Genomic DNA, 22866 nt, shown 5'->3' with positions numbered 1-22866 from the left:
ATTTATTTGGTACAATGTCATGTGTCATATGTTTGCACCGATCTGGAGAAGGTATTCTGCCCTGGTTCTGGCAAATAAGTAACCTAGGCTGGCCTAGAGTCACGTGCCTCTTTGTAAGAGCGGATCACCATGTACTTGTCGAGCATCCCCGAAGATAATGTAGGGCCAGGCTACAGCAGCAGCCAGTAAATGTTTTCCAGACTTAAATTTATTTGATAGTTCAATTTTTTCTTAATTTTTGACAGTGAATATAAATTTTGGAAGTGAATAGGGCTAGTAGAAATACTTTGGCAGAAAACCAGTTGGGAAAATTTTGTTTCTATCTTCTATCTCATGACAAATTAAAATACATTTGATTTATTGTCAACTTTATAGCTCTTGGGAGGACCAGCAAACTAATAGAATAATGTTAAAACCAGAAACACTTACCATTCTCTGGCTTCTTTCTGAAAGAAGCAATTCTTTTTTCAATATACCAAAAACTACCACATACCATACAAACTTCAATTTTTCGGCTCTCAGCCTGGCCCTGCTTACAACAAGCTGGCCATTTCAAGAACCCTCACCCGGCTAAAGCACTCTTTCTAATTGGTTCTCCTTGCTCTCATTTTGGTTTTCTTTCCTTTGTAAACACAAAGTAAAAACTATGCCAAACTGCCAAACTTTATTGAAGGCAAATGCCATTCTTTCCAGCATTATTTTACTAAACAAGGTATGAGCGATTGAATGACTCTTAATATCTGCAGTAAACCAAGGCACTAATCTTGCATACTAAAACTTAGAGTATTTTTCCAAACAACTCATTTCTACACTTGCGTGCTCTAAGATAGAAACCAACTTCTCTTCTTCACTCATTACAAATAATGGCCTTCAGGGACCACTCATTGTTTCCGTAGGTACACAGTTTGCTTGTGCAGCCCAACTCATAACGTTCATAGCAAAGAAGATAAGAAGAATATAAAACAGGAAAATAGCATCACTGTATTTTTATCATTTTATAGTACTACATTATTTATATAAAGAATATTGTATAAAGCCAGAACTAGACTATTTGCATCCCAATTAAGGAAAATCTCTGCTTGCTTAAATATGAGTTTTCTCATAATATATAAGGTATTTTATTTTATACCTTATTTACTGGCCATTGTGAATAGGTATTATATTAATATGAGATATTTAATTTTTTAACATTGCAGATAAAGTGATAATAATCTCCTATCAGAACTTCTTTTAAAATTGCTTAATGTCATAGTCTTAAAGTGTTAATTGGCAAACTAATGGCATGAAGACATTAATACATTCCTAACTAGGGTGAGTAGTTCAGCGAAAATGGTAGCCAAATATTTTTCAGTGCAAAGAGAAATATAGTACAGTATGATTTACCAAGATGAAATGAAGTAAGTTTGACCTAAATGTCTTTTGGTTCCAGGTTAGGCTCTGGGACATCTTGACTAATTTTCCCACTTGCAAAACAAAAGGAAAAAAAAAGAGACAATGGAGCAGAGAAAGAACAGATCATTTGTTTTGAATCCCTGCAATCTGTTCTCCACATTGTTCTCAAAGTGATTTTTCTAAACAAAAATTGATCTTGTTACCACCTTCTTTAAGCCTTTCAATGGCCCCTGTTTTTTTTTTAATTTATTTTTTTTTTTAGGGATCGAATCCGAGCTGCAGCTGTGACCCGTGCCACAGCTGCGGCAGTGCTGGATCAATGGCTCCCCATTAACCACAGGATAAAGTGTAAAATTTAAAAGTTGGCCACTAGCCCCAGAATGTTCTGATCCATATTCGGCCTCTTCTTGGTACCAGCTCTTTCACTAGCTTGCAGTCCATTTTATTTCTTCTTTCACCGTTCCCCTATCCTTCCTCCCCCCCAGTCCCATTCCCCCTGGTCAACTCTTATTTATATTTGAGGGGAAAAAAAAAATCCCTGGTCTCACATTCAAAAAGCATTTCAGGAGTTCCCATTGTGGCTCAGCGGTCAGTGAACCCAACTAGTATCCACGAGGATGCAGGTTTGATCCCTGGCCTCAAAAAAAAAACCCCAAAACCAAAAAACATTTCAACAATGAATGAATGAACAAATGGTTGACTTCACAGACCAAAGAAAATATGCTGGAGTTCCCGCTGTGCCACAGTGGGTCAGTGATCTGGCTTGTCTCTGTGGAAGTTTTGGTTTCAAACCAGCCCAGCACAGTGGATTGAGGATTCAGAATTGCTGCAGCTGTGCTATAGGTCACAGCTCTGGCTTGGATTTGATCCCTGGCCCAGGAATTTCCATATGCTGTGGGTGTGGCCAGAAAAGAAGAAGAACAAAAGAAAATGTGCAGAATTAGAGACCTTTAGAATTTCAAAGGACCTTGGCTATCAACTAGTTCAAAGATATCATTTTTCAGATGAGCAAACTGAGAGTAGTCCTGAAAATTGAAGTGATTTTAAAGATCACACAGTTAATAGAACTGAGACTAGAATCTTAAGATTCCTGATGCTCATGAAAGCAATTCTGAAAATGAAGTCATTAAAGAATTTGTCCAATTTTTTTCCTCCAAAAATAAATTAAAACTTCTATTTCCTCATCAAAAAATCAAAAATAAAATTACTATATGATTCAGCAATTCTACTTCCAAATATATACCCAAGAGCTTGGAAAACAGATATTTATACTTCATGTTCATAGCAGCATTATTCACAACAGCTGAAAGGTAGAAGCAACCCAAGTTTTCATCACTGGATGAGTGGATAAACAAAATGTGGTATATACATTCAGTGGAATATTATTCCCCACGAAATAGGAAGGGAAATCTGGCACATGAGACAATATATTTGAAGTTAAAAGACATTATGCTGTGTGAAATAAGCCACTCACAAAAGGACAAATACTGAATGACTCTTCTTATATAAGGTACTAGAGTAGAGTAGTCAGGTTCTTAGAAAGTAAAAGGGTGGCTGCTAGGGGTTGGAGGGAGAAGAGAATGGAAAGTCATCCTGTAATAGATACAGAGTTTCAGTTTGGGATGATGAAAAAGTCCTAGAGATGGACAGTGAAAATGGTTGCACAACAAGGTGAATATAGTTAATGCCACTGACTGTACATTTTTTTAAGTGGTTAAAATGGTAAATGTTATGCACATTTTGCCACAATTTTTTTTTTAATTACCATTTCCCTAAGTGATCTAGTGATACAGTGTACGATTGTGCCCTATTTCCTTCCCTGACCCACACAGGCTTTTTTTTTTCCCCATAATATTTTTGGTTGACAGGTAATCCTGTGGTTGAATCTTAGCCTATTAACTGGGCTCTGAGGCAAGCCACCCACTTTTACTGCTTGTGCATCCAACACAATAACAACCCCAATTGTATAAATTCTTTTGCTAGAGTTCCCTTTGCTGATCCTATTGTGAGTCACCTTGTGAAAGAGAGGTCAAGGGAGGCTGAAGCTAAAGGATAAAGGTTGGAAAAGAGAGTCTGAACTCAGTGTCCATGCCAATGGGGTTTTCCAGTTCCTGTTTCCTTCCACTCCACACTAGTTTTTAGGGAGTAGGTTGTGGTTTAGCAATATTAGAGTGAGTGTGAAAAATCCCAGGGTCAGATGGGTCAATCTTAACTGGTTCTCTCTTTTTTGCTGATGTTCTGAGCCAATACACGTTGGTGTCTAGCCAGGGGCATTCTAATTTAGCGGTATCCGAAGCTCCAGCACCACTAATCCCGGGCACTCAAGCTATAGTTGAGGAGTGCCTAAATTAGTCACCTTCGAAGATGCCATCCTTCCCACTTCCTCTCCCTTATGCTGGCTGGAATCTCATCCAGAGATTGAGTACCTGGTTCCACGTAGCCTAGCAGAGCTTGTCCTCCTTGAGACAACCCTGGTCTGTGTGTCTGTGTGGCAGCGGTGGTTGTGGTAGTGGTGAGAGGTTATGTATGAAAATTTTTATGTCTGTGTTGCTTTTGAACAACCCTTCTTAAATTTTATAATCCTATGAAAGTAGTATTTTTCACATGTTTTTACCTTTCTTTTTTAAGTTGATTACAAGTAAACCCAAAGTCAAAATTGCAAGCCAGCCCCAGAAAAATTACATAGGATCTTATTGCATGTATTTTGGATACTAACCTTGGCCTTGATTTTCCCTTATTTCTATCTTAATACTCTCTCTCTCATAGGTATATGATAAATATATGTATATATAGACATATATTGGACTATATGACATATATTTGACTAGCGTGTGTGTATGTGTAATAGAGATGAATAGACACAGATACACACACATACAAAACCTCTATTCCAAAATATTCTGAGTAGAGGCAGGATAAATACAAGCAATATCCATGTTCTTTATTCTGTGCTGTATGGTAAATAACTGTTTGTAATATAGGCCTTCTTTTTTTTAAATTTTTTTAAAACCTGAACATTTATTTATTGTGTGTGTTTATTGAAAGCCTTGAGATGAACTGGATGCCTCAACAGCTGCCCTCTTGGGTTTAGGTGTTGTCCCCTCATGGAATCCTTGCCTGAATCTGCCACATACAACTTTTAGGTGCCTCCTTTGACCCGTCCCAGTGGTATTCCATCTTTTAGCTTTTACACTTGTTATACTTCCTCTATTGCTTGGCAGGGTAGCCACGTTTGCCACAGGTCGACTTCTGAAGATGGTAGTAGGCCTTAGAGCCACAGTGGTGGCACAATGTGTGTGGCCTATTCTGATGCCTTCTAAGCAATGACATTCCCTTCGCCACTGTCACTGAGACCAAAGAGCAATATGGGCCTTCTCAGAACAGAAACCTAAATTAAAAAAAAAAAATGTTACTGGGAATTCCCGTTGTGGCTCAGTGGTATCAAACCCAACTAGTATTCATGAGAATGTGAGTTTGATCCCTGGCCTCACCCAATGGGTCAGGGATCTGTTGTTGCTATGAGCTGTGGTGTAGTTCACAGATTTGGCTCGGATCTGTTGTTGCTGTGGCTGTGGTATAGGCCAGCAGCTGTAGTTCTGATTTGGCCCCTAGCCTGGGAACCTCCATATGCCACAGGTGCAGCTCTAAAAAGACAAAAATTTAAAAAAAATTGTTTTAATTTTATTGAAATATAGTTGATTTACAATGTTAAATTCTGTTGTACAGTAAGTATAGTGATTCAGTGATACACATATGTATTCTTTTTCATAATATTTTTCATTATGGTTTATTATAGGATTTTGATTATAGTCCCCTGTGCTATGTAGTAGGACCTTATCCTTACATGACCATTTACATCTGCTAATCCAAACTCCCAATCCATCCCTCCCTCTAAATTTTTGTACAGTTTCAGATTCATGATCTCATTGAATCCTCACAAAACTTCAAGAAGTAAGTGGGGCTGATGTTTACATCTTACAGAGAAGGAAGCCAGAGGAAGAGGCTGAATGACCACAAAGAGCAGAGACTAGAAAACCAGATTGGCTCAGGGCTCTTCACACCAAGCTGCAGTTCTCTCCTACCCTCCTTTATGTTTCCCAAAAATTATCCTAAAATTGTCTGAACACATTTTGGTAAATCTTTCAGGTACCAGCCTGGATTTTATAGTTGTCCCTTCGATTTAGATAATTAACCGTTTTCTTTCTCCTATCAGATCCACTAATAGCTTTTCTTCCCTTTCCCAGGCCTCTATTCAACTTTGATACCAGAGATAGTTATTCACTCCTTTCCCATTCCTGCAAAATATCCTTTGCATGATGTAATGAAACTGGCACTGAACTGGGGATTAATTCTTTACCAGCTGTGTGGCCAGGATCTAGCTACTTCATTCTGCTAGTTTCAGTTTTAGCATCTGTAAAATGTGGTGCTTGGAGACTTCTGAGCTCCCTTTCTGCTCTCCCTCTGTGCGTCGGGAACTCAACCTCTGCCACCTTCACTTTAGTCATGATACAGATGTCCTCTCTCTGGTCAACCTAGTAGCTCAGTTGTGTGACATCATCTTTGGTCTTGAGGAATTTCTGCAGTTTATTGTGTGTGCCCAAGATTAAAAGGATGAGTCTGGAGGTGGGGAAATGAAGAGCTGTTATTCAATGGGTGTTAAAGTTCGGCTAGGATAGATGAATGCTCTAGAGATCTGCTGTATCATATAGTGCCAACAGTTAACAATACAAGTATTGCACCCTTTGAAGACTTGTTTTTTTTTTGTTTTGTTTTGTTTCGTTTCATTTGTTTTTGGTCTTTTAAGGCCACAGCTGTGGCATGTGGAGGTTCCCAGGCTAGAGGTCCAATCAGAACTGTGGCCACCAGCCTACCCCAGAGCCACAGCAATACTGGATCCCAGCCGCATCTTCAACCTACACCACAGCTCACAGCAACGCTGGATTCTTAACCCACTGAGCGAGGCCAGGGATCAAATCTGCATCCTCATGGATGCTTGTCAAGTTCGCTAACTGCTGAGCCATGATGGGAACTCCTGAAGACTTGTTAAGAAGATAAACCCCAAGTTAAATGCTCTTACCACAAATAAAGAGGGGGGGGAGAGGCACAAGGAAACTCTGGGAGGTACTGGATATGTCTATTACCTTGCTTGTGGTGATGGCACCATGGGTGTTTGTATCCATCCAAGCTCATCCAATTACATATATCAAACACATACATTTCTTTCTATGTCAGTTATACCTCAATAAAGCTGTTTTTTAAAAAAGGATGGGTCCACGTGTTTGCCTTTTATTATGGTTAGAGCCCACTGACTGTTATAATAATACTTTAAAAAAATTGGAGCCTGAACTGTTTCCCAAGGCAGAGATCATAGTTAGAGCTTTGGGAAGGAATGCTAAAAGAATTGCACTTAATTCAACCACTCACTTAATGAATGACCACGAGTAACCCCTACAGTTTCCTGAGCCTTAGTTTCCTCATTTGTGTGGTGAGGATGACCTATCCAGAAGGAAGGATAAAGGTGAGAAATGTGTGGAGGGCCTGGGACAAGCAAACTCAATGTCCTACTGTTTTCCTATTTAAAATGTCCACTTAGTGATAATTCCACATCTTGCATCAGCCACACTCCTGACCCTACAATTCATCAGAGTGCAGGGCTGGAAAGCTAACCATTTGTTGATCTATTCATTCATACATGAATCTGCCCAATATTTATGGAAGATAAATATCTACTGTGGCACTTTGCTTGTAGGAATACAAGGATCAATGAAGTCATTGCACTTTCAAGGCGCTCATAGTCTAGGAGAAACATGCACAGATAAATAACTGATATACAACATTAAGAGAGCTGTCCTAGAAATGAGTATAAGGCATTAAAGAGCACACAAGAGGGACCAATAGATTCTGCCAGGGGAGCTGGGAAGTACCATTAAACTGGTTCTTGAAAAAAAAAAATGAGTGGAACTCATTTTTTAGGGAGTTTTGGACAGAAACACATACACACAAACAAGGGAAGAGAGGGATGAACACACATGGTGTGTTCAGAAAGTGATGAGAAGAGAAGAGTGAGTCATTTAGTGTTGCTGGGATGTGGGGGTAGCAAAGAGCATTTAGACAGGATGAGAGTCTGAAAAAGGAGACTAATAATAAAATCAAATGTCATCTATACCACGTTGGGAAAAAACCATAACATTTTGGGCAGAAAATAATCCAAAGTTACCATGAAATTGTTTTATAATCTTGATTATTAGTTATAGTAAAGGCTAGGCTGCTATATCAGAGACCTCAAAATACAATAGTTCAAATATCTTCTAGGCTGGAGAAGCAGCTCTGCTTCGTGAGGTCATTTAGGGACCCAGGTTCAGCCCATCTCGCTGCTCTCGGGTCTCCCAGGGCATTGTCCTGGTCTTTGCATTGAAGTTAGGTCTCTAACATGGCTTTATTGCAGCCTTTGGAAAGGCCAAACCCTTACAATAAATTTCTTTTAAGCGAGTGACAGGAAGCTTGGACTCAGCAATTCTGTTCCCATTCTATGGAGAAGAACTTAATCAGGTGTCATGCCTATTTGCAAGGAAGGCTGGGAAATGTAGTCTCTAAACTCTTCATCTATGTACCAAAAATAAAGAACAGCTTGGGGAGAGGGGGTGAGAGTCTGCCACAACTTGCTTATTTGGGAGCCTCATCAAGTCCCAGACTTCAATTTGCTTCTAGTATTTATCATTTATATTATTGCCATGTTAATCCTCTAAATGCCAGTGTTGATTACGTAGCCTAAAAAGTACTTGTGATGATCTAGGATTTACCCAAGCAAATCAAGCAAATGTGAAATATATTTGTGTGTTCAACATTCAACTTAGTTCAGAAATTTAAATTTGTTATTAGAAAAATATTGCAATTTTGATTTATGTTTCTAATTCTGTAAGACTCTGATGTTGTAGTCTCCATATCAATGCCTGCAAGAGGATTAACTTTTTATTTGGGTCGACATAGCAGAATTCCTAGAAGAGCCTACTATTTTTAAGGCATAAAGCTAGCCTACATGGAAAGGTGAGGTTTTCAGTGGGGTTGACAACTCAGAGTCACCGTATTCGATGTGTAGCTGATTTTTAGTGGGGCTGAAGTTACTGGAATACAAATTCATGGGATGGGAAGAGCCACTGTAAACAGTCAATCTATGTGAACTATTATTATTGTTACTGTTATTATTTGTAAATTATTTAATATTGGTAGGTTTAAGGATATAGAAGTGGCAGTTTGAGGGTTAAGGAAAGCCTCTTTTGCTAATAGGCCTTATTATACATAGTGTGGCTATTTGGACTTTGGTGAGAGTCTGGAAAAACCACACTCCTAAATTGTCCCTGTTGATCAAAGTCCTTGAACACAAATACCACCCGTGCATCTCCCTTGCTTCCCCACCTCTCTCCTACCGTTCACTCTTTTCTCCCTTTCTTTCTCTTGCTCATTCATTCCTGCTGTTCAAGATTTCATTTTCTCTCTCTGGTCTCTTTGCTTCCATTGCTTGCATGATCTTTTAAATTTGCATATCTTACCTTGTATATAGCCTTTTTTTTGTTTGTTTTTTATTTGTTTTTTGGTTTTTTGGTTTTTTTTTTTTTTTTTTTTTTGCTTTTTAGGGCCACACCTATAGCATATGAAGGTTCCCAGGCTAGGAGTCCAATCAGAGCTACAGCTGCTGGCCTACGCCACAGCCACAGCAGCATAGGATCCAAGCCACATCTGTGACCTACACTGCAGCTCACAGCAATGCTGGATCCTTAACCCACTGAGTGAGGCCAGGGATCAAACCCGAATCCTCACAGATACTAGTTGAGTTCATTCCTGCTGAACCACAACAGAAGCTCCACTTTGTACACAATCTTTTAAATATCCTTGATGCCTCCCCAGTCCCTCAAGCAAAAGTTTAAATGGCTCACGAGCCTACCGTTTTGCCTCCATCTGCCTTTCTAACTCCTTTTCTAGTTATGGTAACACAGCTAACACTAGCTAGAACAAGAGCCACACCTGAACCTGTCCCCATTTTCTGGCCTGTTGCACATACAGATGTCACTTTGCTTTCCTGGACAGGAGCGCCCTGCCTCTTGATTTTCTACCTGACAAATGCACACTTTTGGCCTAACACAAAGGTCATTTCCTCTTTTTTTAACTTTTTGTCTGCACATCTGTGCAAAATTAGTCATTCTGTCATCTGTATCCTATTGCCCTTTATGTATATCTAAGTTGGACTTAGCGATTATCACATTATATTCTTATTTACCTTCGTGTCTGGTCTCTGTCATTGAACTGAAAGCTTCTTGGAGGCAGGGATAGTATCTTATTCTGTATATCCCAGCTCTTGGCACATTCAGTGTACCTAGAACATGGTACATATTAAACAGAAATGGTATTATTATTGTAGCTGTGTATTGACCATGCATAATGTACTATGTAATAAATATATGTTCTCTGGATATGTCCCGTTTTTCAGATGAGGAATCTAAAGTAACAGAGTTTAATTCATCTGTTGGAGTCACATTGTAGGACCAACATTAACACCTAAATGGGATTCCAAAGCCATGTTGTTGTTGACTAGATGGAGATGTGAAAGGTCTCTTTGGAAATGGTGCTAAACTACCATATTAGATTAAGTTAATGAATTATAGACATTGCAGACAAAACTCACTGTTACCACCAATTGACAAGGCCTGGCTTGCTTCGCATTAGGGATTACTCAGACTATAGCATTTACAGAGCAATGCAATACAAGCTGATACCTCTTGTGCATTTCAAAGGCTCTTAGCTCTTGACAAAACAGACCTCCATTCTCACATTAGGTAGATATCCTATGTTACAGGTGTTATGCAACCATCTCAAGATCACACAGCCGGCCGAGCTCCAGCTGAACTAGGCCTAGAACTTTTTTGGTTACTTAAAAAATTTATTTTTCCTTTTTCCTTAAGCCACTACATTTCATCAAGTGTATTTCTAGGGCAAAAGTATCATACCATGCCAAGTGGAAATGTATGTTCAGTGGAGGAGGCCAGGATTAAAATGCCACAGAGTTTCTAGAGCCAGACAATATCCGAATCTATCGGAGGCAGACCAGAACAGCAAATGTTGCCTAACACCAAGGGCAGTCACAATATAGTACCTCCTAGTAATGCTGCATCAGTTACCTGGTTGTAAAGTGCAAGCCTAAAGCCAAAAATGTGGTTCAAAATAGAATAGGAGGATTCTCTAACTTCTGATTTAACTGCTCGAGGTTCTGTTATCAATTAATTAGGTAACTTCACCAAGGACAGTTAAGAAAATCAGGCAACCGCCAAGTTGCTTCCTATTCCTCTTGACTTCTTACTGGATAATTTTTATCAAGTGAGCTTAAGCACACATTTTCCAGTCACTCAGTTATTCAGCAAAATGTCCTAAGCTACTTAACTGATGCAAAGCAAACACATTAAAAAAAAAAAAAAGGCAATACCTGGTTGTGATGCTTTCCATTTAAAGGGATACTTCCCTTGCACCACCACTGCACCAATGCCTAGTCTGTTGCATAAAACAAACACATAAAAGGTTGACACTGAAATATCCTGATCACCTGATCTTAAAGAGTCTGGATTAATCATATAAGACGAATCAGTGAAATGAAGGATTTGATGTTTCAGCAACTGGGTTTTAACCCCCTACCTCCTTTAAATGTTGAAACAGGTCTCCTTTGGGGGGGATGGGAGGTGGAGAAGTGCATTAAATTTTGTGGAACCCAGGTTTTGTAAGGATATTGACCAATTAAACGCTTGCAATTACATTCGAATTTCACTGCATCTCCTGCTTTAAAGGAACAGCTTTATTCTTGAGGGAGCCCACCTAACCATTTTTATGTTCAGCCATCTGCAGAGAGTAGTGGCAATGCTTTTTCCTTTCTGAAGCTAGAGTAGAAGCTTTATTTCACTGCAAGTTCTCGGTGACATTTTGCACTCTCTTGATTTAATGATCCAAAGAGGATCTTTAACTCTTGGTCTACACCAGTGCAAATAAAGGTTAAATCTCTCACTAACCATCATGAACTAACCTAATAACTCACCAGAGGCTATGGAAAAAGAAACCGAGAAAGCAGGTGTGCAGACTTGATTAAAACGTGCAAAACCCGCACAACCGCAGGCAAAGGTATCATAGCCTCACATCTCCCTAGTACCGGCTGCGAGGTCCGCAAGCAGGGGAACTCCTACTGCGCCAAAAACACGGTCCTGTGAGCGGGGCCTAGTAACACAGGGGCTTTTCTTCCAAACGGTGTCCCGACCCGAGCTTGCGCTGAATGTCGGGGCTCCTATTGGCCACACGCCGTGGGGGAGGAGGAGACTGGCGGGGAGAGAGACGGGGGGAGGGAGCGGGGGCAAGGCCTTTCCCTGCCCCCTCCGGGCCCCCTCTGCAGGCAGCCCCGGCGCCCCGTGCGTGGTTACTATGCAAATTGCAGCGATTGCGGAAATAAACAAGCGGGTAGTGAGAGGAGAGAGGGACTGCGAACCGATTGCAACTTCGGCAAAGTCTCGTAGAATCCAAAGCACACAAGGCAAAACCAGAGAGAATCTGAGAACCAGCCAGCCCGGGTTGGATCGCTTTCAAAAGAGGAGAGACAGTGAGAGAGGCAGAGAGCGCGCATTGCAATTGCAGAAGCCTCCTGATTTGGAGAAAAAAAAAAAAAAAATCTCCAAGAAGCCTGCAATTGGCCAACAGCTTAAAAAAAAATCTCTTCCGGGTTTTCAACGGTTCCAAGTTTATTAAGATATCTTTTTAATGCAAAAAAAAAAAAAAAGGGGGACAACAAATGAAGCAATTCGTCTGAACATTTTAAAGTTTCTCACGTACTCTTTTTACATTGCAATGGTACGTGGTACATCTTAAACTTTCTATTTTGCGTTTATACGATATGCGTTTTATAAACAACAATAATGGTAGAATGGTTTTGTTAATGGCTAAGACTTAAAATTTTCTCTAGCTTGCATATGCACTGACGTGATTGCTGGGTAAATGTCTATTGTGATGGTTTTGTTTTAAAGATGTAGCTTTGTGGATGGCTTTTATTTATTTATTTTGCTATGTGCATTAGGGACTGGGTTTCCTTTTTTTTTTCTTCCTGAGATTTGAAAAAAATTGCTGAGCTTGACAGATTTTTTTTTCTCCTCCAAGTGCTTGCTCGGTTCCAGAAAGGGGAGGGGGGGGAATCCTGTACGTGCTCGGTTCTGTAAAAAGACGTCTGGCCTCAGCAGTCAACCTAACCCGAAAAGAAATGTCTGGACCGGAGAGTAATTGACGATTCGATCCTCTAATCAATGGGACAACCTGGGAGATTGACTAGAGCTTTATCCAATCATGAGGAAGCTTGGGTGTACACTGGCTCGCAGTAGCCAGAGGGGGCGGGGCAGACAAGATCTGAAGTTCTCTGCGGCTCTGAAGGGGATGGTGTGGTTCAAGCTGTCAAAGCTACAGGCTCTTCCGGATTTAGCAAGCATAATAGGAAAGAGTTTTCGAGTTTCAGAAAAGAAAACCTAATTGGTGTAGTTTTGTTTTGTTTGCGTAAATCGTATGCCTTCTTCCATTGCCTTTTGGGAAAAGTTTTTTATTTTTTTTAAATTCTTCTACAGAAATGTTTAACTTTGCATGAATTATTATTTGTAAGTTCAGGAATGTTGTTAAGGGTTGTGGAAGGTGAGATTCAGCTTTTAAAAGTATGTGGCTTAAAAACTATGGGACCGTAGTGAGCTTTCGGAAGTGATATATTGCATACTTAGCATTGCAAAACTTCTTACTCTGATTATCTTAAAAGCTTTGGCTTTTCAGGTACTTTGAAGGAATAGACAAGCCTCTCTTCTTGAACTCTAAACAACAGTTTTAAGGGAGAGAGAATGTTTCACAGGTGTACTGACAGCTGTTTTGTACATTTGAAAGGAAAAGGGGGAGAAAGAGGATGTTTTTCTTGATTTTCCTTGAATTTTGCTGCTTAGACATATGGTCAGTAGGGACCTGGATATTGAGACTGGCCAAGTTCACATTTCTTCTTGTTACCACAACAACCCCTGTGGAGGGTGTGTGTGGAAGATTGCTGACTTGCTAACTCTTAGCTGGAGTCTGGCCTCTTGGACAAGTCTTTGACACCAATCCAGTGGAAACCAACTGCAGTAGCTTGTCTTGGAGACAGTAACTGGCAGACTGTGACTAAAATATATCCATTTCTTCCTTCCCTCTGAGCAGTGTAGACAACTAATTCTGTTGAGAAGTGAATGGAAAATAATATAGGCTCTTTCCCATCTTTGGATCCAATTCCCTTAGAGCTGTTTCCCAAGGCTTTAGGCCTTCTAATCAAATCTGGCCTGGAAGTTTGATGTAAGAATCTGCTTGGATGCTCAGTTCAGGTCCATGATTCAATTTAAGCATATATGCATATAAGAAAAATCTGCACACAAGTGACTGCACATCAAAAAAACGAGAAAAGAAAAATGTTGGAAATGCTAGTAATAAAGTTAGTCTTGGTAAGAACTAGTAAATGGTGTTGTCACCCATGAGCCCCAATCTTATCTTCACTGCTTTGGGCATTAACATGTAAATCATATTAATAAGATCTTCCTATTAAGTAACCTCCAAAATTAGAGGTATTTGAGATGTACATATAAGTGAAATCTTATTGACGTAATTTATATATCTAAGAGGATTTCACTAAAACTGGCAAGGTAACATTTCTGCAAATAAAACACAGCAAATGCAAGGCTGGGCTCTGTGCCAGGAAGAATATGGATAGCAGAGAGCATGACAGGAGCCTCCTTTGCACAGAGACAATCCCATTTCAAGGCAGCCTCCTAGCACTTGCAAAATAAATGATTGGAGCAGTTATTTCCAATAAGGGGCTTATCCTTCCTAACAATGGGTCATTTATGTGATTGCAGTACAGTAGTTTTTGTACTTCACCTGTGTTTCCTACATTCTTCTTTCTCCTATCCTTCGCCCTCCTTCCCTGCTTTCTTTCAAGTATCCTAGTATCTTGGATTTACTTTTGCAACTTGGGGAGAGAGTTGGAAATGCTTTTTACCCCCAGACTGCCCTTTGAGGAACATCTGTTTCTTTGTGCGTGTGTTTAAATTTATGCCTGTTGGAGAGAAAGTTACCAGAAGCCTCTCTGTAACTGTAACTCTTCTACTGTATTTTTCTCAGTCCTGTTTCCAAAGGCTGTAGTTGGAACTGTGCTTTGTAGTGTTTCCCCCGCCTCCTCCCCCTCCCCTCCCGCGGGGGAGGGAGCGGGAGCTGGCGGAGATAGGAGAGAAAGCAGGAGCGGATGTGAAGGGCTTTGGTGCTGAACTTGGATCCAGCCCTTGCCTAGAGGGCGCAAACAATCGTCCCATATCCAAAAGTCTTACGTAGGGCGCCAAAAGTTACTTAAGATAATACTGCTAACCGCAGAAAGCTGGAAGTCGCGGGCATACCCACTGCTGCAACAAAGGAAGTTTTAAAAGTAGAAATATCAGCATTAAATTGCTTTCCTCCATTAAACAACAACAACAACAACAACAAAAAACAGGGCGACGTGCCAATCCCTTTTTTTAAAAAAATCCCTTCCCTTTTTCTTGAGATTCAATTAACAGTAAGAATCTTTGCTGTTTTGGGAAGAGGCAGCTGTGAGGTCTATCTTTTAACACACCAAAAGAAAGATTTTAATCTGCTCTGGAAGAAGGCTTCCCAAGAGTACACACGCGGAACAATAACTTCTCTCTGTGCCTCAGTTACATGTTGGAACCGGCAGCCAGAAACTTCTATCGAGGAAACTTGGAGCGCGTTGAAGTTATAGATCCCAGCAAAGGTTTTCGTGGCCAGGGATGTTGTCTCTGTAATTCGGCTTTGCCTTTTAGGACATTTCTCCCCTACTGAAATCCGAGAGAAACCAAGGAAAAGCTGTTGCTTAGTTTGGGGCAATGGAGCTCTCTCATGAAAGGTTTGTTATTATGTCCCCTCACCCCTTAGTAAATAATCTGAGCGATTTCCAAGGATATTTAGAAGCCGGGGCTGTGTGAAAATGGTCTCTTGAAAATTCAGGACTTATTTTGGCAATAAAGTAACTGTAGAACAAGCATAAAATAACGTTAGAAAGATGCAGAATATTTCAGAGGACTTTATTGAGTTTTCTCCAGTAGCCTTTTTCTTACCCCTTACTTTAAAAAAAGGAGGTGGGTAGGTGGGGGAGAGACTGAATGAGAGTGGCTTTAACATGTCACCTCTCCTTCACCTGCAGAGTGGTCAATCCAACAGGAATTTCCTCTTTGCAGAGACTCCCTAGCTGTGTAACCTCTACCAAGGTGCAGCTTTCCCTAGGTGCCAGAGCCTTTCAACGTGATACAGTCGTCTTTCCTTTTGGAATTTTGAGAAGGATTAGAAAATGTAGCAGGCTGCAAACTAGAGTGAGGGAGATGAGAAGGAAGAGATGGGATGAGGGTTTGGAGGAAGGAGGTATACTTTTTCCCCCTCCTTCCCAGCAGTGAGGAGAGCTTAAAGAGAAAATATGAGGTTAAAAAAAAAAAAAAAAAAAAAAAACTGGAAAAGCAGGCTTATTGGCAACTTGCCAAACCCTAAAAACCACCCCCCCTTTCTGCCAAAACAATACTTTAGCAAACCTAAAATAATTGCAGGAAGCTCTTTTCCATTTTAAGAACTATTACCTGGGGGAGGGAAAAAGAGGGGATTCTTAAAAGGCACCCTTCCAGAGATGTCCGAGGAACAGGGACGGTAATGATAGCCTGTGTCCAGTTCTGGGCACGCGTTTGTGGACCAGAATATCTCCCTTCCCTAAGAGGACATCCCTTTCACATTTTTTTTTTTCCTCCTAAAAAGAAAAAGATGTCATGGCTAAACCACTGTTGTTTCTGAACGTGATAGAACTTTTTTCTATGGCGTCTGTGTTCAAACCCACTAGTTTCACAGTCCAGGGAGGGAGAACGCTCATTAATTTCCGCCTCCCTTTCTCCAGAAAACCCTCCGGCCCCCCAATCCGGTGAATCTTCCTTGTGAAAATTTCCCCCACCAACCCCGCTTCTGGAGGCCATCGGATTGAAGCTGCACAAAGTTTGCAGGATTTTGTGTATAATTACCTCTGCCGACGATCTATTCCCACAGAAAGCTCCGTTGGAGAGATTACAATGCTTTGAGTCGTACCGCATTTCAGAAGGGGAAAAAAAAAGTTACCTAGGAGGTCTGGTTTTTTTAAAAAACAAATTTGCATACATGCAAATGTGCCCCCCAGCCTTCTCCGCGGTGCACTGCGTGCCCACGCGGTGAACCGAGGGGTGCAGGGCAACCTGGCAAAGTTGCCCAAGTCCTCCATCTAGGTCCGCGAAGGTCTGCGGCGGGGGATGGGGGATGGGGACGAGGAAAAGTAGTTTTGTTTGCTTAAGCACATCCTGTGGCAGCCTATAGCTGCCCGGGAGTACAGACTGTAACTGCTCCTCACTGCGTTACCCAGTAATGCGCTGAGCAGGGACGGGGGGGCTGGGGGCCGAGCGAGCGAGCCAGCTAGGGAGCGAGTGAGGGAGCGAGCGAGGAGCGAGTGCGAGCCGCCGCGGAGGCTCGGGACCCGGCTGGCCGCGCGGCGCCGCAGCCGCCCCCTCCCCCACGCCCCCCTCCCCCGGCGGCGGCGGCGGCGGCGGCGGCGGCGCGAGCGGGCGGCGGCCGTGCGGTGCGGTGCAGAGCGGAGGCGGAGGCGGGCGCGCGGGCAGCTCGCGGGCACCCGGCCGGCGGGCGCGGGAGCGGGAAAGGGTGCGCTATGCCTTTAACGCCCGCGTACAGTAGACATGTATAGTGGAGTGTAGGGAAACTCTAGGCGGGGTTAAAGTTCAGCTCATGGAGCGGCAATAGCGCTGGCTGGCTGCAGTTGAGCCGAGTTGGAAATGTGAACGCAAGAAGCAGGCTTGATTTTTTTTTTCTCCCCCCTTCTCTCTCTCTCCTTCTCTCTCCCTCTTTCTCCTTTCTCACCCGCACTCACGCACACCTCCAAACCGCACACCCAGACGCACACGCACGCCCCACCGCCCGGCAGTGATGTATTCTCCGCTCTGTCTCACCCAGGTAAGCAGCTGTTTGGATGCGGAGGGGCTGGAGGGGGGTCGGGGTGGCGGGGGCAGACCTGGGGCCGGGCCAGGGGTGCCGGGGACCCCCGCGTCAGCTGGGCCTGGGGCATGTGTCCTGGGGTGTGCCCGTGTCTGCGCGTGTTTCTGTGTGTGTGTGTGCGCGTGTGCTCGTGGAGGGGGGGGCGGAGAAATACAGCTTTAAGAAAGTAACTTTGTTTCCATGCGGGTGCATTCCTCTTGCACGGCCATTTGTGTGGGCACATGGCTAATGGCGCCCTCTTATTAATGCGTTAATTAATATCGGGGCGATTGACTGCGGAACGGCGGTGTTTTCGGACGCCCCGCACGTGTTTCGGCGGGGTTGCAGTCCATGACACGCTGAAATCTGGACTCAGCGTTTCTGCAGCCGCGAGGCGGGTGTCTGTAGTTCCGCGGCGCCCGGGGAGGGGGCTGCGGACGGAGCCCCCCGCACGCTCCGCACGCCCGGGGCCGCTGCACCCCCGGCTGCGGGGAACTCGGGTCCCCGCGCCCGCCGCCGCCCGCCCTCGGAGCCCGCGCCACGGCAGCGTCCCCAAACTCTTACTTTTGTTTATTGTTTGTCAGCTTTAGGGGTCCGGCCGCGGGTGGGACGTGGGCCGGCGCCCCGGGCCCCGGCCGGGACAGCGCCCCTCGGACGCGGGCGGGCGGCGGCGAACCGGCCCCGCGCCTCGGCGGAGCGGGGCTGCGTAGCCGCGCGTCCCCCCGCGCCGGCCGGGTGGAGCCTGCGTCCTCGCCGCCGGTCGCCCGATCGCTTTACCGATCGAAAGTTTCGGTGCCGGGACGAGCCCACGCTGCGCAGGGCGGCGAGCGGCGGAGGCCGCGGGCCGGGGCGCGCGGGGCGGAGTTGGGATCCCGGCCGCAAGCCCGAGCGGCGACCGGGCCGGGACGCGGCTCCCCCCGCAGCCGCCGCAGCCGCCGCCGCCGCCGCCGCGCTACTCCGGCAGCTCCCCGCGCAGGACGGGGGCAACTTTTCCCCTCCGACTCAACTCGGAGCGTGGGTCTGACTCGCCCCAGCGCGCCTCCTTTCCGTGCCCTCCCTTGCCTGCACCACCCCCAGGCAAAATATTGCTACTTCACGGCTCCAAATCTGGTCCCTTTTGAATATATTATTTATTTTCTTTGACTAAAAGGCATGAAGTCAGAGTGGTTTTGCGCTAAAAAATTTTTGAAAAAAAGTGTGAGCCATCATACTGTTTTGGTACATTGCGATCTGACCATTAATCACTTACATGAAATTTGTATGCTTCATATAAAATGTTTATTCACCACTCCCTTCAAAAACCTGCTACCACTTCTTGCCTTCATTTAGCAGGAGATAACGGTTTAACCGGAATACTTTCTGGGAGGCTAAAAAGTATCAATAGTTTCTTCTCTCCTCTGTAGATTCTGGATTTATTTCCCACATGACATCCCTTCTCATTGCAATATCTAACAGTAATATACCAGCTATTTGATCTCAGAAGACTCTTAAATGCATCTTTTATATCGAAATGGCCTGTTTGGGATTTAGGCCTAGCATTAATAATGGATAGCAGTTGCTTTTAGTTATTGTAAAAGTTTTTTATTTTTCCCTAACAAACTTCCAAAGTTCCTATTTTAGTAACTTGTGGAAGTATGGAATGAAACTTTTCCAGCCACTTTTGGCAAGGTTCACAATTGCATATGGATAAGATGCAAAGTGTAAGATAATTTGAATGAGTTATGATTACAGTGAAAATGCTGAGATTCAAAGGCTGAAGTTCTAGCTGGCAAAAGTTTACAACACATAGAACTAGTAGATAATACCAGCGTGTTGCAGTCCTGGGGAAGGACCCTATCAGACACATTAGCGTCTTTTCCAGTGAGCTCTCAGAACATAAATTTATATTTTGGGATGGTGGCATATATGAGGATACCTGCGTATCCATGCAGGCCCAGGGCATAGTCAGGTATTTAACAACATGGGATTCTCTTGGTTCATGAGCTGTGACTACATTAATAAAGTTGGGTTTTTTAGTTTATTTTTAAAAATATATTTGGCAGTGTGAGGGATACATTTAGTAGGCCTAATTCTGGTAACACCACTAAGAAACGCTTATTTAGTGTAATAGTTTGTGAAGAAAACGTACACTTGCTAGTCAACGAGGGCCACATATTTTATGAGTTCTTCTTTTAAAAATTAGATTTAACTTGCCGGAATATTTATAAAGCTTTAGAGCCAGTTTAAAAAGAAAAACCTTGGTAGTTTATTGGTCATTAAAGAAAGTCCAGTAAAGCATAGTGATGAAAGTACCCTCAATGAAAACATAAACTCCACATATGTGTATGTAATTTTTAAAAACTTTATCAGGAAAATGCCAGACATTTTATTTTAAGCCATGTGGGCATATCATAAGCAAATCATGTACCTGGCCATACAATGATAACAGAAATTTATAAGGTGAACCTTTGAAAGGAGTAGTTCCAGAAATATCAGCGTTCCGTGGTTCTGAAACTTGGCTTACTTACAAACAGATCAATGTTGAAGATGCTGATTCAAAGTCCTACTGCTTTTGAAACAGGTTTTCAGGTTTGTTTTTATTGGTGGCCTGTAACTTTCTCACCAAGTACATAGGTAAAATATTCTTTTTTCTCTAGAATATTTTGAAATATCTCATAGCTTATGGCGATATGTGCAGCAACATGATTTGTAAGGGCATACTGTTTTTTTTTTTTTTTTTTTTTTTTTTTATTAAGTAATTTATGCTATGCCTAGCCATTTCCTACAAGTGAATGATGTTCTTTAGTTTTGATGTTCTGGAATATTTCTAATTGTGCATCGAGAAAAGGAATTTGCACTTTAATTGTGCATGTGAGTGAGAGTTAAACACAATATCGTGTACTTTTATTGGCACAGTCTTAAAACCTTTAGGGGGGGTAAATACTTTTGAAGCAAAATTGGGGACTTCGATTATTCTTAATGATTAGTTGACGTAGTTGGCCTCCTTTAAAGATTTTTATGATGAGATACATGGACATTTGGTTGGCAGGTAAACAAAATCCTTTTGAACACGAGTGAACGCAGTTCGCAGTTCTCTGAGAAGCATATTGGGAGTATCTCCGAAGACTTAAATGCCACATTAGAGAGTTTATTTTAAAATGCTTATCACCATTAATAAAGCTTTTTAATAAGGCAGCGTTTTGACATAAATAGGAATTGTTTGGAGCTCAGTTATTCTTTGCATTAGAAAATGGGGCTGAGACTTTAAAATGAAATCCTCCTTTTGGTGAAAGCTTACTCTGTAGTCAAGGTAGACTCCGGGCGTTCTTTGCATAATTCCACAGAGCCCTGGACCCTAGCATGTCATGTCCTGTGTATATAAGAAAATCGGTCAATGTGAAGGACTGTTTCAGCCCCCAAATTTATGTGTTTTAGAGCATTTCAAGGATGAGCTCAGAATTCAGTAATGTTTAAATGCTTTGCGGTTTGGCGTATACCTTACTAGATAAACTGTGACTTGAAAAATGCTCCCCCCCACCCCATTTCTCTCTTCCAAAGTATGGCAATAGGAAAGGTTCCCAAACATCAGAAATTTTAAAGTGCTAATGGTGTATGGTAAAGAATAATAGAATTCTTGTCTTTTTCTCTGCTCTCTCTCCACTTAAAGAAGGCACACACGTTATAAAAGCTTACTTTTTCTCTTTTGGGCCCTTTTACTGAAAACGAGCAGTTTTTCAAAGCTAAAGTTGAAATACAGAGCCTGAAATTTGTTCAGAGAGGGAAAAAATAAATGTCCATTGTTGAAATGATTTACCATGTATTATATTAATATGAACTTGCTTCTAAGAAACCAGTCATATGTAGTGTTTAGATGATTGATTATAATTTACAGTATTTTAACAGGCTGGATTGTTAAAATATGTCACCCACTTTAAGCACTCAGTTTATATTTGCACATTTTAAAAATTCATAAATGCTTTAATAATAATAATATTTTGGACATTACAGTTACTTGCGCCTCCAAAGTATATATTTAGATGGATGTTACAAACCAAAAAAGAATGCAGTTTATAATATTTGTCTGTCCTACACCCTTTTAAAATAAGTCATCAAGTATCTTGCTGGTTTTCTTATCCTCATTTATTTGAAAGTAAATAATTTATCTTTTCAGGGGGGTTGTGCGGCAGAGAGAAGTTATGTAAGATTAGTGTAGGTTGGTTAATCAAAAGTTAGATGTACTCAGAAAGCTTTGTGGAGGTTACTGTTTAATTTTTCCTTAATTTTGTATTTCTGTTTCCTAAGAAAATGTCAAGTAGAAGAATCGAGCATTTCCAATAAAACAGTAAGAAAAATTTAAATGTTTTAAATTCAATTTTATTTTCAGATTACTTGAATTGTACGAGGCAACCACGAGGGTTTTCCTGGAGTCTTGTAAACACTGACTATACCAGATTCCCTGTTTCCCTGTGAGAAAGTCTGAAATACTGTTTTAAAAATTTAAATAAGTATTCTGTTTTTTAGGGATGATTATTACTGAAGGTATTTCACAATCATATCAGCAAGTGAAATGTATTTAGTTGCAACAGTGTTGTCACAGTGACGCATTCTGTTTACTATCTGGCTTGTATGCTTTTCTTTGTTTTTTTCCCTTTTTTTCCCTTTTCATTTCATTTCCATAATATCAGCAATTATGTCTTGGACATAGATCATTTATTTTACTCTGATGAGTATCAAATCCATCTCTTCTTTTGTATACGAACCTGCCAGATTTTTCTAAGTTTTCGACTGAAAAAATTGTGTGCAACCGTAATACTTGAAAAGGAACTAAGATGTTACTAAAACGACTAAGAAACAGATCAGCGTTTACATGCAATAATATTAGAGGGAAAGGTTTTGTTTTCATTGATTGTGGAGATGATTTTTTTCTCTTAGACTTCCATAAACATTGACTGGCATCTAAATGTTTAGGATTTGCCAATCTGGCGGCTGAGCCCTGGCTGTACTACAAGTAGTGAGGTCAAGGCTGGAGCAAAATTAGATATGCCTTCCTTGAAATAGGGTTAAGATTATATGTTGTTATAAGCATTTCGATAAACTTCACTTACCAGCTGAACGATCTGGGCCCTAGGCCTGACAATAGAGCCTGTTACACATCCGTGAACATAACAAAACATTTAAAAATTTTTAGCAATTTGCTTCTTTGAGATTGTGGGACATGAAACTGATCTTTTTTTTTTTTTTTTTTTTTTTTTCCCCACCCCTGTCAGACTTCCCATAGGGATCTCTTGGATGATTTTGGTAATGTAAGGCTTGAATCAAATTTCCAGTGACATGAGGGGATGTATGCACTTTTAAAGGTGCACCTCTTGACGCCGCGTTCTTCTT

At 41.8% G+C, this 22866-nt stretch overlaps 1 protein-coding gene across 6 annotated transcripts in view; it reads left to right on the top strand.

Annotated features, from left to right (window-relative positions):
* NFIA (nuclear factor I A) overlaps positions 11844 to 22866 on the top strand; it is a 395772-nt gene continuing 384749 nt past the window's right edge. For 3 of the 6 annotated variants that reach the window (XM_021097780.1, XM_021097779.1, XM_021097781.1), the window contains exon 1: positions 11844 to 12264. In XM_021097780.1, the coding sequence (XP_020953439.1) occupies positions 12175 to 12264 (90 nt within the window). In that variant the 5' untranslated portion in view covers positions 11844 to 12174. Of the gene's footprint in view, positions 12265 to 17069; positions 17482 to 22866 lie in introns of those variants that run through there. The other 3 variants (XM_021097784.1, XM_021097782.1, XM_021097785.1) reach the window with 2 other exon arrangements.

Source organism: Sus scrofa, chromosome 6 (assembly GCF_000003025.6).
Source record: "Sus scrofa isolate TJ Tabasco breed Duroc chromosome 6, Sscrofa11.1, whole genome shotgun sequence".
NCBI lineage: Eukaryota > Metazoa > Chordata > Mammalia > Artiodactyla > Suidae > Sus > Sus scrofa.
Note: the sequence above shows the minus strand (reverse complement) of the source record. Positions and strands in the feature narration are given on the sequence as shown.